At 38.1% G+C, this 13,419-nt stretch overlaps 1 protein-coding gene across 1 annotated transcript in view; it reads right to left on the minus strand.

The window, feature by feature from the left end:
* The window catches only part of Cog5 (component of oligomeric golgi complex 5), a 205,809-nt gene that overhangs the window by 91,802 nt on the left and 100,588 nt on the right, over positions 1 to 13,419 (minus strand). Inside the window, exon 8 of the mRNA XM_038335916.1 lies at positions 5,521 to 5,686. Within this exon, the coding sequence (XP_038191844.1) occupies positions 5,521 to 5,686 (166 nt within the window). The remainder of the gene's footprint in view (positions 1 to 5,520; positions 5,687 to 13,419) is intronic.

Below are 13,419 nucleotides of genomic sequence, written 5' to 3' on the forward strand. Positions count from 1 at the left end.
GCTCATACCTAGTAATATGTACTTCAGATGCTGGTTGTGGAGCAACAGTGCTCAGTGTCTGTGCTGCTGGACTTCAGACTTAGGTTAGTCTCACCTCTCCTTTGTAAAGAACACAGCAGCTAAAATACTGATCCCATTTCTGGCTTTATTCTACGCTAGGATATGCTGGAAACTTTACACTCCCCCCCCCCTTTTTTAACTTTACTGACATTCACAAGCAAGAGTTTGTCTTGAGTCTCAATAGAGATGGCGGAACTGGACTTGAAAGCAGCACTGAACTGTTACGACTATGAGAACACACGAACAAGACTGTACTTTGCTATGCTGGATGGGTGTGACCTTTTGGAACCAGAGATGGGATGCTATAATTTAACTGTCCCTCAAAGGGTCACGTCCTGAAAGTTTAAGCCCCCAGTTGGTAGCACTATTGGGAATCAGTGGAAACTTAACAGGGTAAGCTCAATTAAAAGTACATCACTATGGGACGTGCCTTTGCAGGACATATTTTACTCCTGGCTCCCTGCTCCTTTTTTCTCTCTCTGTTTGCTTCCTGGTTGCCATAAGGTGAATAACCTTCTCTACCAAACATTCTCGCAACCATGATGTTTTTGTACAGCTGAGGTAGCAAGTATAGGGGAAGTTTAGTATCCGACCTGTGACCCCACCTTCACTGAGCTGCATTAACATCCAGCTACAAACCATGAAATAGGTGGCTTTGTCCTAGCAACTCCCCGGTGGCTCCCTTTCTGTGGTCAATAATATCCTGGAATATCTGGAAACTAGGAGCAATGGGTTAGTCCAGCCTAGACTTGTTCTGAACACATGCACAATAAGGCAAAGTGTCTCCTCTGAGTGAACTTTTAGTGAAAATCTCCCATTTATACATATTTATCATTAGACATACACATGATTAAAATCAGATACATCCCAGGAAAAGGCATGCACAATAAAAAAAAAAGTAGTATGTAACCCAAGTCTACCAATCAGAATAATACCTATAGCCACCCTTAGCAAATGACTAGTCTTTCAGCGGGGCCTATAAAAGGAAAGCCCATGCAGTAAGCAGGCTCTCCTGAACTCTATGCCTCCTCTAAATCTGCAGTTCTCTAACGGAGACAAAAGTAACATTTCCTCCTTCTTTTCAATTATTTTCTCACGATACATTGTTAAGGAAATAAAAAGATAACCAACAAACGGTGCATAAGGATTTTTATGGTCACAAGCTAAATATAGTGTACTGCAGATATAACCATAATCGAAATAACCAACTGACTAAAGAGAATACCAGCATAAAGGGAAGGAAAGAATATTTGAAATAAATGGATGCTTTCATTGATTAGATTTAACAGACTCAAGACAATAAACACAATAAACTGTGTCATGAATTTGGGTTTATTAAAGTAATAAAAGAAATTAAGAGTTCCTGAAATAAAAAATACTTATGGATGATTTCTAGTGGATGATATTCTCTTCTTTTGAAAGCCAGCAAGATTAAGAACAAACTAAAAGTAGAAAAATAACTTACTTAAGAAAATAAGGAATCAGATAAACCCTTCAACTTGATTATGAAGCACTCTAACCAAATGCCATTGATAAATTAAAAGGAAGACGAGACCAGATAACTGACAAATGAGCCATTAGTGGGAAACTGCTTTAAAATCAATTTTAAGAACAACTGTGAAACAGATAAGAGATTCCCTGCTTAGTGAATCTTGACAGTGCACACCAAAGAGGTGTGCTTCCTCTTTTAATGACTGTTAGGATTTGGTTCTAATTCAGAGTATTTCCAATGACTACAGAAAATACATAGGGATGCTGGAAGAGGTGACTGAATGGAAGATACAAAGGAATTGGAAATTTTAGAGATAATGGAGAGACGATGAAAAGACAGAATGCTCTAGGCAGGACAACGGTACTGAGCTGAGAGGATTGGTCTCCACTGTCAACTTAACTGGAAAAGAGGTAGAGATTAGTAAAGCACATCTCTGAACATACCTGTAAGGGTGCTTCTAGAGATGATTAGCTCATGAGGGATTTAATCAATAATCTTGTCCATGAATGGTCTAAAAACTCTGAGCACACAATGGGGAGCCAGAGGAAATGGGTCACTGGGAGCCATTACCTTTGCTCTGGCTCCTTGCTGTTATTCCTCCCTACTTCCTGGCAGCCAGGAGGTGAGGTGTTTTGCTCTACCATGATGCCCAGCCTCACCTAAGGTGCACAGCAATGAACCATCTGAGAATGGAACAAAACCTCTGAAAAGATGAGTCAACATAAGTGCTTGTAAAACTGTTATTTTTTCCTTTTTCAAGTGACAAGACTCTAACATAGCAGGTAAATTTTTGAATGCGGAACTCTCGCTTGAATTTTTACTTAGGAAGTCCATATGGAGTTACACAGTTCTCATCTCCTTGGTGATACAGAACTTGAGAACTAGGCTTTCCATGAGAATAGTTAGGCTGCGGAGTAGTGATGCTTTTTATTGAGTTCATGGGGAAGACACCAAGAATCCGAGAATTTTAGCAAAGTCTAGAGAAGCAGAGTACAGTGAATTTCCAAGCCTTTATTCTGGCTGACTGTTCTAGTCTGCCTCTCTATTGATGTGATGAAACCATGACCAAAAGCAACTCGGAGAAGAAATGGTTTATTATAGCGTACAGGGTACAGACCATCCCGGAGGGAAGCCAAGGCAGGGACTTAAGGAAACAACAGAAGGGAGTGCTGCTTACTGGCTTGTTCCCCATGGCTTGCTCAACAGGATTTCAATCAAAGACCTTGACATTAATCCACAAACCTTTAAACACCTGATTCTTGACAAAGTAGCCAAAATGGTACAATGGAAAAAGGAAAACATCTTTAACAAATAATGCTGGCGAAACTGGATGTCAGCATGTAGAAGACTGCAAATAGATCCATAAAAGTCAAGTTCAGACCAAGGTCCTCCCAACTCCCCCCTGATGGCTCCTTGGCCTTGAGAGGGAGGGAGGGGAGGTATGGGTGGAGGGGAGGAGAGGGAAGGGGGAGAAGGAGGGGAGAGAAAGGGGAGAAGGAGGGGAGGGAGGGGGGAGGAGGAGGGAAGGAGATGGAAATTTTTAAATATAAAAAAAAATAAACCATGAGGAAAAAAAAAAAAAAAAAAAAAAAAAAAAAAAAAGTCAAGTTCAGATGAACAAAGGTCCTCAACATTAATCCACTTACACTGAACCTGATAGAAGAGAAAGTGGGAAGTAGCCTTGAACTCATGAGCACAAGAGACCACTTACTAAATATAACTACAGTAGCACAGACAACAAGAGCAACAATCAATAAATGGGACCTCCTGAAACTGAAAAGTTTCTGCAAGGCAAAGCACATGGTAAATAAGACAGAACGACAGCCTACAGAATGGAAAAAGATCTTCACCAACCCCACATCTGACAGAGAGCTGATCTCCAAAATATACAAAGAACTCAAGAAACTAGACATTAAAATACAAAACAATCCAATTAAAATATGGGGTACAGAGCTAAACAAAGAATTCTCAAGAGAAGATCACAAATGGCCAAAAGACGTTTAAGGAATTGCTCAACATCCTTAGCCATCAGGGAAATGCAGATCAAAACAACTCAGAGATACCATCTTACACCTGTCCAACTTTATGTATTCTTGTGTTCTTTATATATTCAAAATAACATTTTAAAAATACATTATTTGATATTAACTCTATAGAAAATTTACAATTAATGTATAAAATCTTTGCCTTAAACTATGTGCAAAAATTTATGTTGTGATGCTCCATCATACTCAACCACTTTAGTGAGTATTTAAAATAACTCTACATTACCTTAATACATACAAGAAAATTAACATGAAAACCATTTCATATTAAAAATAAAGATAATACTTATTCTTTAAAAAGATGAGGAACTTATGTTTACCATTTCTACATTATATCATGATATCCACTTCCCAATGGATCGTAAAAAGTCAGTTTAAAAACCCTTTATTCTTTCTATAATAGAGGCTTATATTAAGATTGACAGTATGCAAAAAATTGCTTTCATTTTTTTCCTGTTCTTGACAACACAATAGGGAATGAGATTAAGCAGCTCCTGGAAATTTAAACATTATATCAAACTTTCTGAAAATAATTGCTAGCAAAATTTGAGAGGAAATGTTCCTTTGGTGATTTTTTTTCAACAAATTCCTTTGGTGATCTTATGAATATGAACCTATTCAGAGGCTGAAGCAAACCTTTAAAAATCTAGTTGAGACTTAAGATACTTTTATTTCTTTTTTTAGTGTAATTGATACAGGAGCTATGAACTCACTTTAACTTAAGGTTATGTATAAAAATGAAATTTTGCTTTTGTTCTCTTGTTGTTGAGACAGGGCTTCTGTATGGAGCTCTAGTTGTCCTGGAACTCACTCTGGGGATACGGCCAAGGTGTGAGCCACCACTGCCCAACCAAAATGAAATTCTTTTGTATTACTTATGCACTAGAAGTATCATTAATCTACATGGTCGTTTTGTTTAATTTCAGGACTACTCTGTGATTTCGAGTGCCTTCAATAAAAGTTCAAGGGGAAATGATACAGTGAGCACAGATAATAATGTGGAAAACTTTTCTGTGGACTGGCAAAATAGAATAGTCAATGAAAGGGAGCCAAGAGATATTTGATTTTAAAATAGAATAGTCAATGAAAGGGAGCCAAGAGATATTTGATTTTAAGTTAAAGATGATACAACAAGACAACTGTGTGATCAAACATGAAGGAAGGGAAAACTGACGAGCTGTCAGAGTTGAGCAAAACCAAAGGGGGGCGAAATTTAAAGGCAAGTTTATCGCTCTTTTCTTCTAGACTAGCAAGAGAAGAACACATGGCAGTGAGAAATGGAGGAACGGATGGACGTGCAGGAAGAACGAAACAAATACACTGTGCATCCCAGCAGAGAGAGAGAGGTCCGCTCCTCAGTTAGGGCTCTGCCTCCTTCAGTCTACCTTCCAGTACCAGTGCTCTTTACAACTTGTCATTGCCACCCTGCTCCCACGGGTTTTATTCATTTTGACCATTATTGTTTTTCAGTATGAAATTTATACGGAAAAGTCCAGAAAGTTAAAGTAGCAATGGTATACCTTAAAAATGTTTTCCTTCCCAATAAAAAAAGTGTATGTCAGGATAAGAACTTTAGGAAGAAAAATACAATCTTCTCTCTCTCTCTCTCTCTCTCTCTCTCTCTCTCTCTCTCTCTCTCTCTCTCTCTCTCTCTCTCTCTCTCTCTCTCCTGTTTCCTTCCAACTAAATGATGCCACAGCTTAGACATCTTTATCCAGTGGTTCTGAATATACCAACTGACCAGTTCAACTCACTGATTATACACAAAACTTATAAAGAAGTGCTGAAATGTAATTCCTTCTCTCATATTTTTCTATTAAAAAAATGAGTGATTAGATTGCTTTGAAACATGAGAGCTTAACATACTATTCAAAGAACTTCTTGGTTATAAATAAAGGGGCTAAATATAAACCATCCCCATACCTCTCACAGCTGACTGGGAAGGCTGAGTCAAAACTTTGACATCCAATGCATTGTTGATACTGTCTTCCAAAGAAGCACAATAACCATCCACAACATTGGTAACAGTATCCTTCAAAGTTCCGAGATTATGGAAAACCTGAAGGGCTGTTCCAACCTGAGCTGGATTCTGAAACACAGATAAAATGGGGTGAAAACAGATATAAATAAGAAATAAGAAAAACCAATATAAATCTTAAGAAAAAGGCCAAAAACTTTAACTGGCAGTTTAGCAGTTACTAAGTACTTACAGGTTAACAAAGGCAAAATCAAATGCAATTTGGGACAAATTTTATTTATATACATGTACGGTTGTGCCGTAACTTTTTGATAGAACATTTAATTTGAAATAATATTCATTTGCTTTTCTTCATTCCCTATGAAAATAATCAATCTCAAAACCATTTCCTGCTACAGTTATAGTTATAGATTTCCTTAGCTATAATAAAATATAAAGCAGATATAAATATTGTAACTATAATTCTTGCTTGATAACTGTTTTATTATATGCAATTTTACTATGTTAAATTTAAAACCTTCCTTTTATTCAAACAGAAAAGGGGAGGAGATGTGGGAGTAATAAATGCTGTGAATGTTTTATTGCCATTGGTTAATAAAGAAGCTGCATGAATGTATGTGTATTATTTTATAATAATGCAATGGATTTCAGAAGTAATTTTTAGTATTATTTGTTAACTTTGTTTGGAATAAAAACTAATGAAACTATTTAACTTGCAGATACTTGCTGTGGGACAATGGTCTTGCACCCTGTAAAGATTTGTTACTTGTATTGGTTTAATAAGATGTTGATTGGCCAGTAGCCAGGCAGGAAGTATAGGTGGGGCTACCAGAATAGGAGAATTCTGGGAAGAGAAAAGGCTCTGTTTTCTGTCATCATTCAGATGCAGAGGACGCAAGATGAGAATGTCTCACTGATAAAAGGTACCAAGCCACGTGCCTAACATAGACAAGATTTATGAGTTAATGTAAAATATAAGAATCAATTAATAAGAAGCCTGAGCTAATAGGTCAACCAGTTTATAATTAATGTAAGCCTCTGTGTGTTTCTTTGGGACTGAATGGCTGTCGAACTGGGCAGGACAGAAACCTCTGTCAACAGATACTGAGTCATGATGAATGATAAATAAAGTAATTTTAATGAAGCATTTTAGTTCCCAAGTTCACACATATATGGAGAGGGGCTGTAGAAGCAGAGGTAAATCATAATAAGCCTTAAAAATAACAGGAAATGGGCTTGAGATTTTTTTGATGGAACAAGAAGAAACAAATGAATGTTATTTCAAATTAATCAAGAAGATATAACACAACATTTCAAGTATAAATTGTCTTATGTAATGGCTGAAGTATGGATCCCTAGATATCTAAGTGAGCATGGCGGTCCACCTGTAATTCCAGCTTCCCAGGAAGGAAATGGGTGATCCCCAGAGCAAGCATAGTGCCAGCAAGGCTACATATAGCAGTAAGTTCGTTCTGAGTTTGACTGAGAAATCCAGTCTGAATGAGTAAGGTGCAAGACAATGAAGAAAAATTTCCTGACATCAGCCTTTGGGCATCTACATCACACACATCACTACACACTAGTGCATCCATACACAAGTACACTCTCAATACATGTGTATACACACATCACATCTCACATTCACATGAAGGTAGGTCATAACTCCAAATACTGTTAGCACTTCCGAACCATCTATGGCTACCCAAATTGAATCCCTCCAAATATTATCACTACCATAACTTTTGTCATAAGATTAAGTCAGTTTGTCACCTTGATGTCAATGAAGTTACACAGTACACATGACTTTGTACCTGGCTTCCCTTGCTCCGTGTCTTATGCGTGCAATGCTTCTGTGCTGTTTCATGTAGCAGAAGTTGATTGACATTTATTGCTATTTAGTAATGTCGTCCATTCTTTTGTGGACACACACTTGAGTCGTTTCAATTCCAGGCATTATAATTAATGCTGGGATAAACCTTCAGACACTCAGCATTTGGTGAATAAATAGGCAGAGGTGCCTCTGCTGTGTGAAAGCAGAGTAGCGTCATAAGGCACTTGCAAGTGCTGTTAAGAGATAAGAAGACTTCAAAGACACTGCAGAGACTGCAGTTACTCCATTAGCTCACCCACAACCGTGACAGCCGTGCCTCTAACGAAGTTACTGCTTTCAGTAAGCATTACGATTTTCATTGTCTTTCCTATAATAGCTAGGGAAGTTGTCTTGCCATGGATGGCAAGCATTTGGGCTTTTATGGTGTGCATATCAAACATATATTCCTAATTGCTCATTGTTGTAATTGGTTGTTTTATTGTCATTTATATATTTGTACAAACTGTTTGTATAATTTAGGTGCAATCACTCTGATAATTGTTTCTGTTGTAAAATGTTCTATCACTCTTATTGAAATCTTTTAAGGACAATAAATTCTTAGTGAAGAAGTCTTTCATTAAATGAAAAGACATTCTTAATCTGAATGCATTCTCTATGGTTAGCACTTTGGGCATCTTGTTTTATTAAATATTTCCTATTCGTTAAAAGTTCCATATATATTGGGCAATGGTGGCTCATGCCTTTAATCCCAGCACTCGGGAGGCAGGGGCAGGAGGATCTCTGTGAGTTCAAGGCCAGCCTGGTCTATGAGTTCCAGAACAGCAAAGGGTACACTGAGAAACACTATCTTGAAAAAGCGAAAAAAAATAAATAAAAAACTTTTATATACTTATACTGATTACAGCCATCCACTGTTGAATGGAACTAGAAAAATCCATTTTGATTGGACTATCCCAGACCCAGCAAGACAAACACTGTATGTATTCACTAATAATTGGATATTAGACATAAAGCAAAAAATAACCAGCCTACAGTCCACAGCTCCAGAGAAGTCAGGAAATAAGGAGGAGCCTAAGAGACATGCAAGGAAGGGGAAATAGATAAGATCTTCTGAGCAAATTGGAAGCATGGGGCGGGGAGAAGGGGTGGAGGGGAGAAGGAAGGAGAACATGAAGGAACAGGATAGATAAGTTGGGGGATGAACAGAGAAGGAGAGCAAGGAAAGAGCTATCTTGATAGAGGGGGAAATCTGGTGCTAGGGAAACAGCCAGGAATCCACAAGAATGACCCCAGATAAGACTTCTAGCAATAGTGGGGAGATTGCCTGAATTGGCCTTCCCCTATAATCAGATTGATGAGTACCCTAACTGTAATCATAGAACCTTTATCCATTAACTGAAGCAGATGCAGAGATCCACAGCTAAGCACTGGACCAACTCCAGATAAAGAGAAGGAGTCTGCCTGTAGCTGTCTGTGTGTAGCCAATAAGGAGCTACCAAGCAGTATTTCCTGAGTGCTTAGCAACAACTGAATGAATACTCATTAAAGTTAACTCCTTTGGCCTTGTAGGCCTTAACTTCCTACATATACAGCCTTTTTTATTTATTACATAGAGCACTCAGTGGGGGCCAGAATTCTGTTGGCTCCACCTCAGGAGGGCTCAGGAACTGAATTGTGTCTTTCTTAGGGTGGCCTGCCAAACAAGCTCTTACCCGTCTTTGATTTCCAGCCCTCAAAGAACACTCAGTTCTGGAGAGTCCCAGGATAGGGGTACTAGGCAGTAAGTAGTCTTTTGAATTATAAAAAACCAGGCATGCATAGAATCTTCCTCACGAGAGGTTGAAAAGGTGCAACATCAAAGAACACAGAAGCCTGGATCAGGTGGAAGGTTTACAGCAGACTGCAGGTGGCTCCTTTTGGCCTGGTAGGTTTTAACTTCCTATAGTCAGTCATTTTTAAGTTTCTGGTTTAGTAAAAGAAAATAATTGATTTCCTAAATACTATAATCTATGTTGTTTGAAGAGATTTAAAGAATCAATTAGTTTTGACAAATAAACACTAAATATAAGAAAAAGGGAAAAGTAAACAGATTGAGGTACAGAAGTGCAATGAAAATGACTGTTGCTTAGAAAGTGGTCTCTACAGGTCTACATACAAAGGTTTGTCCCCCAGGGGTGGACGGGGGAACTGCTGAGGACCCATAAGGACACCTTCGTGTCCTTAGGTCATTGAAGGCACGGCTGTAGCCAGTCTCTCTCCGCCTAATGGCTAGAGATGTGAGCCCTCACTATGACAGGCACTCTTGCTGTGACATGTCACCTTCATCACAGACCTGACAAGGTTGGCCTTGAATCCCTGGACCAACAGCTAAAATAAATGTCTTTATACAATGAACCTGCACCGGTTATTATCTTGCATTAATCGGAAATTGACTAATTCAAGAACATAATCAACACAGAGAGATTTGAAATATTCAAAGAAAATAGATGTCAACTGTGATGGCTAATCTTGGTTGGCAACTTGACTACACATGAAATTAATAAACATCCAAGCTTCTAGGTATACTGGTTAGGGGTTTTTCTTGGTTGGATTATTTAAAGTTAAAGCCTACCCTAAAACCAGATCATCTGAGATCAGAAGATTCAACCTAAATACAGGACACACCTCTTGGTGGCGGCCCACATAAAAGGACACGTAAAATGGAAGCTTTTGCTTTTGGCTTGCTTGCCTTCACTTGGTCCTGTTCCTAAGATACCCATTCACTGGTGTCAGAACCTACTTCTCAGGATTCCAACACAGACTGGAGACTAGCAGCCCTCTAGGACCAGCAGTCACTAGGACTCCTGAGACATCCAGTCTTCTAGACTCAACAACTACCATGTCTTTGGCCTTTGAGCAACTGTTAAGACTACTCAGACAACAGCCTGTGAGCCACACTAATAAATGCCATTTAAATTTGTTCATTTGATTAATTCTGTTCCTTAGAGAACCCCGAGACTAATACATCAACTACCTACAACTTCTAAGAGGGAAGGGAGAATCAAGACTGTGAAGAAAGAATCAGAAACAGGAGAATCAAAGGGTGGATCATTTGAGTGAGAAGGTGACAGCCAGGAATCTGGAAGTACACAGCAACTACTAATGAATTATTTACTTACAAATCAGTACATGTAAAATGCCAGTTGGGTCATTTTTGCTGAAAATATGAATGTTTCTGGGATTACCCAGAAAGCAGTCTGGGTAGCAAATGAGATCGAAGAATAAAATATACACATTGGAAACCAGAAGCCACATTGGGAATGAATATCAGAAACAGTGGCAACGAACATATTGAAATGGGATGGTGGACCACTCTAGACACACCTTGGATTACAACATTAGAATATTTGGAAACATAAATAATTTTTCTAGCTATGATTCAAGTGAAGATCATATCCTACAAATATTGAACATTTACATCCTTTTCCCATCATCCTGCCTTATCAGAGACAAATACCACATATTTTGACCAAGAACTCTGGCTAAGCCCTAATTAGCAAATTTCGGGCTTCTACCTCACTCATGTATAAGAGGAGAGGACAGAAACAGACGGACTCTCCTGCCTTCTTAAAGATAATGATTTTGTTCGCCTTTCATAAGAACCATCCATGATGTTCTGGTGCTGAAGAAAATAATGCTGCACTTTCTGACCTTTCAATATTTTGCTCTGATTGGAAACAGGAACAAGTAAGCCAGAAGTTAGAATATGCTTGAAAAATATCTCCTTTATAAAATTATGTACTTAAAAGCTTTGCAAAAGAAAAAGAATAGTTCGTAAAATAAAAAATAATATTCATTGGCCATACTCTTTTACTTTTTTAAACTTATTTTCCAATTAAAGAAAAACTTGAATAACTCTTAATAGGTCAAACCAATGGTTATTTGCAGAGAAATGTTACAATTTGTAAAAGGCACCAACTTTAAAACCGCAAGTTCTCAAATCTTTGTTTTGTCATGTATTCTTTGTTACCTCAACCTTTCTCTCAACTCCTCTATTCCCTAGTTCCCTTGTATTTGACTAGAGGATCACAACATCTACCTTAATATTTTGTTAAGGATAAATGAAAAGACAATATTGGGGTGGGGTGGGGTAGGCAACACTATCAGACAAAAAACCATAGTCACGTCCATCAACCTATCACCACACACAATTAATAATCCAGACTATAGCTATGCAAAAGGAAATAGGCTTAATTCTGAAGTCCTATGACATGAAATGACACATCACATTGTGGGAGTAGCCAGATACACAATATTATCTGTCCCTTTATTTTACTTATGGAAAACTTTCAGTAAAAGCAAAATCTGAGACTTGTAATTGTCTGTAAACAGGCACAAGTGGACTTCTTGTAGTTTGAGCAATATTATAAAACTAGGTTGTAAAACTACATAAACTCAGCCAGGGCAGTGGTGGAACACACCTTTAATCCAAGCAGAAGGCAGAGGCAAGCAATCTCATAAAAGCTACCAAAATGAAATATTTGGAGACAAATTTAACCACAGAAGTGAAAAATCCCAAAACAGATACTAGAAAATGTACATATTATGTGCATTAGTGATTAAACCCAAGTCAACAATAATGAATCACTGTCACATTAAGGAAAAGAATAAAAGCACTTCCCTTTGGGGTCATTTAACCAAGTATGACATACATTTTCTACCTCATGCTCCTTTCATCTCTGTCTCCTGTCTGTGTCACATGAGTCAGAATCTGTCTGTTTAAAGGCAGTATCTATCCCTATGTATGTATCGAGAGAGAGAGAGAGAGAGAGAGAGAGAGAGAGAGAGAGAGAGAGAGCGCATGTTGAAGTCTGCCCCAAGGGCTTCACTATTTATTGATCCGCACAGAAAGCATCACATGGTAAAGGAATAGTGTACTTGATAGAAATCTTTAAGAGTTTTACACGGGGTTGACTCACCGACACCAAATGATCCCAGCTGACCCAGACAACAAACATCACTGCTTATCAACCAATATGCTTTCAACCTTAGTGGGAGATTTTGTGAAATTATTTTAATTTGTAGTCTCTTAAAATACATAATAATAATATTGCATTGTCACAATAAAACAGTGATGAAAGAAATTATATAGGGCATACACACACACAGAAAGAGAGAGATAGGTAGATAGAGATAGATAGATAGATAGATAGATAGATAGATAGATAGATAGATAGATAGATAGATAGATAGATGATAGAAAGCAATTCTAAAATTGATATGGGCCTATAAAAGACTTAAGGTAATCCTTAAGGGGAAGAAAGTGAATCTAAAAGAAGCATCACAATGTATGACTTCAAACACACTATGAAACTATACCAAAACAACAGGGCATTGGCACAAGAACACAGATCAACAGAGTAGCAAATGAGAAACTAATCCACAGTCCTACACCAAATTGGTTTTTGACAAAGTTGCCAATATAAAAGTCTCTTTAATAGGTTGTGTCAAAACTCTCTCTGTGTCTGTCTCTCTCTCTCTGTCTCTGTCTCTGTCTGTCTCTCTGTCCTCTCTGTCTCTCTCTCTCTGTGTGTGTGTGTGTGTATCCATCCCTGTGCTCATGTGTGTACATACCCTTCTTCTCACATAAAACCTGAAACTGTTAGAAGAAAACACAAGGAGAAATTTTAAAACATCAGTGCAGGCAACACCCCCACCACCATGGGGCCTCAGAGGTACAGTAACAAAAGTAAAAAGAGACAACAGAATTATATCAGTGAAACCTCTGCACGGCAAAGGAAACAACAGAGTTAAGACAACCTGTAGGGGTTATCTGACAACAGATCAGCACCTAGAATATATGCACAATTCAAAGCCAAACACTAAAACTACCAACTAATCCAATTAAAAACAGGCCAAAACCTAAGTAGACATTTCTGAACGACATACATATGGCCAAGCATATGAAGAAATGCTCAGCCTCACTACTTGCTGGAAAAAAAAGTGGTTCACAAACCACACTGGACACCTCTCA

The sequence above is a fragment of the Arvicola amphibius genome, chromosome 7, assembly GCF_903992535.2.
Source record: "Arvicola amphibius chromosome 7, mArvAmp1.2, whole genome shotgun sequence".
Taxonomy (NCBI): domain Eukaryota; kingdom Metazoa; phylum Chordata; class Mammalia; order Rodentia; family Cricetidae; genus Arvicola; species Arvicola amphibius.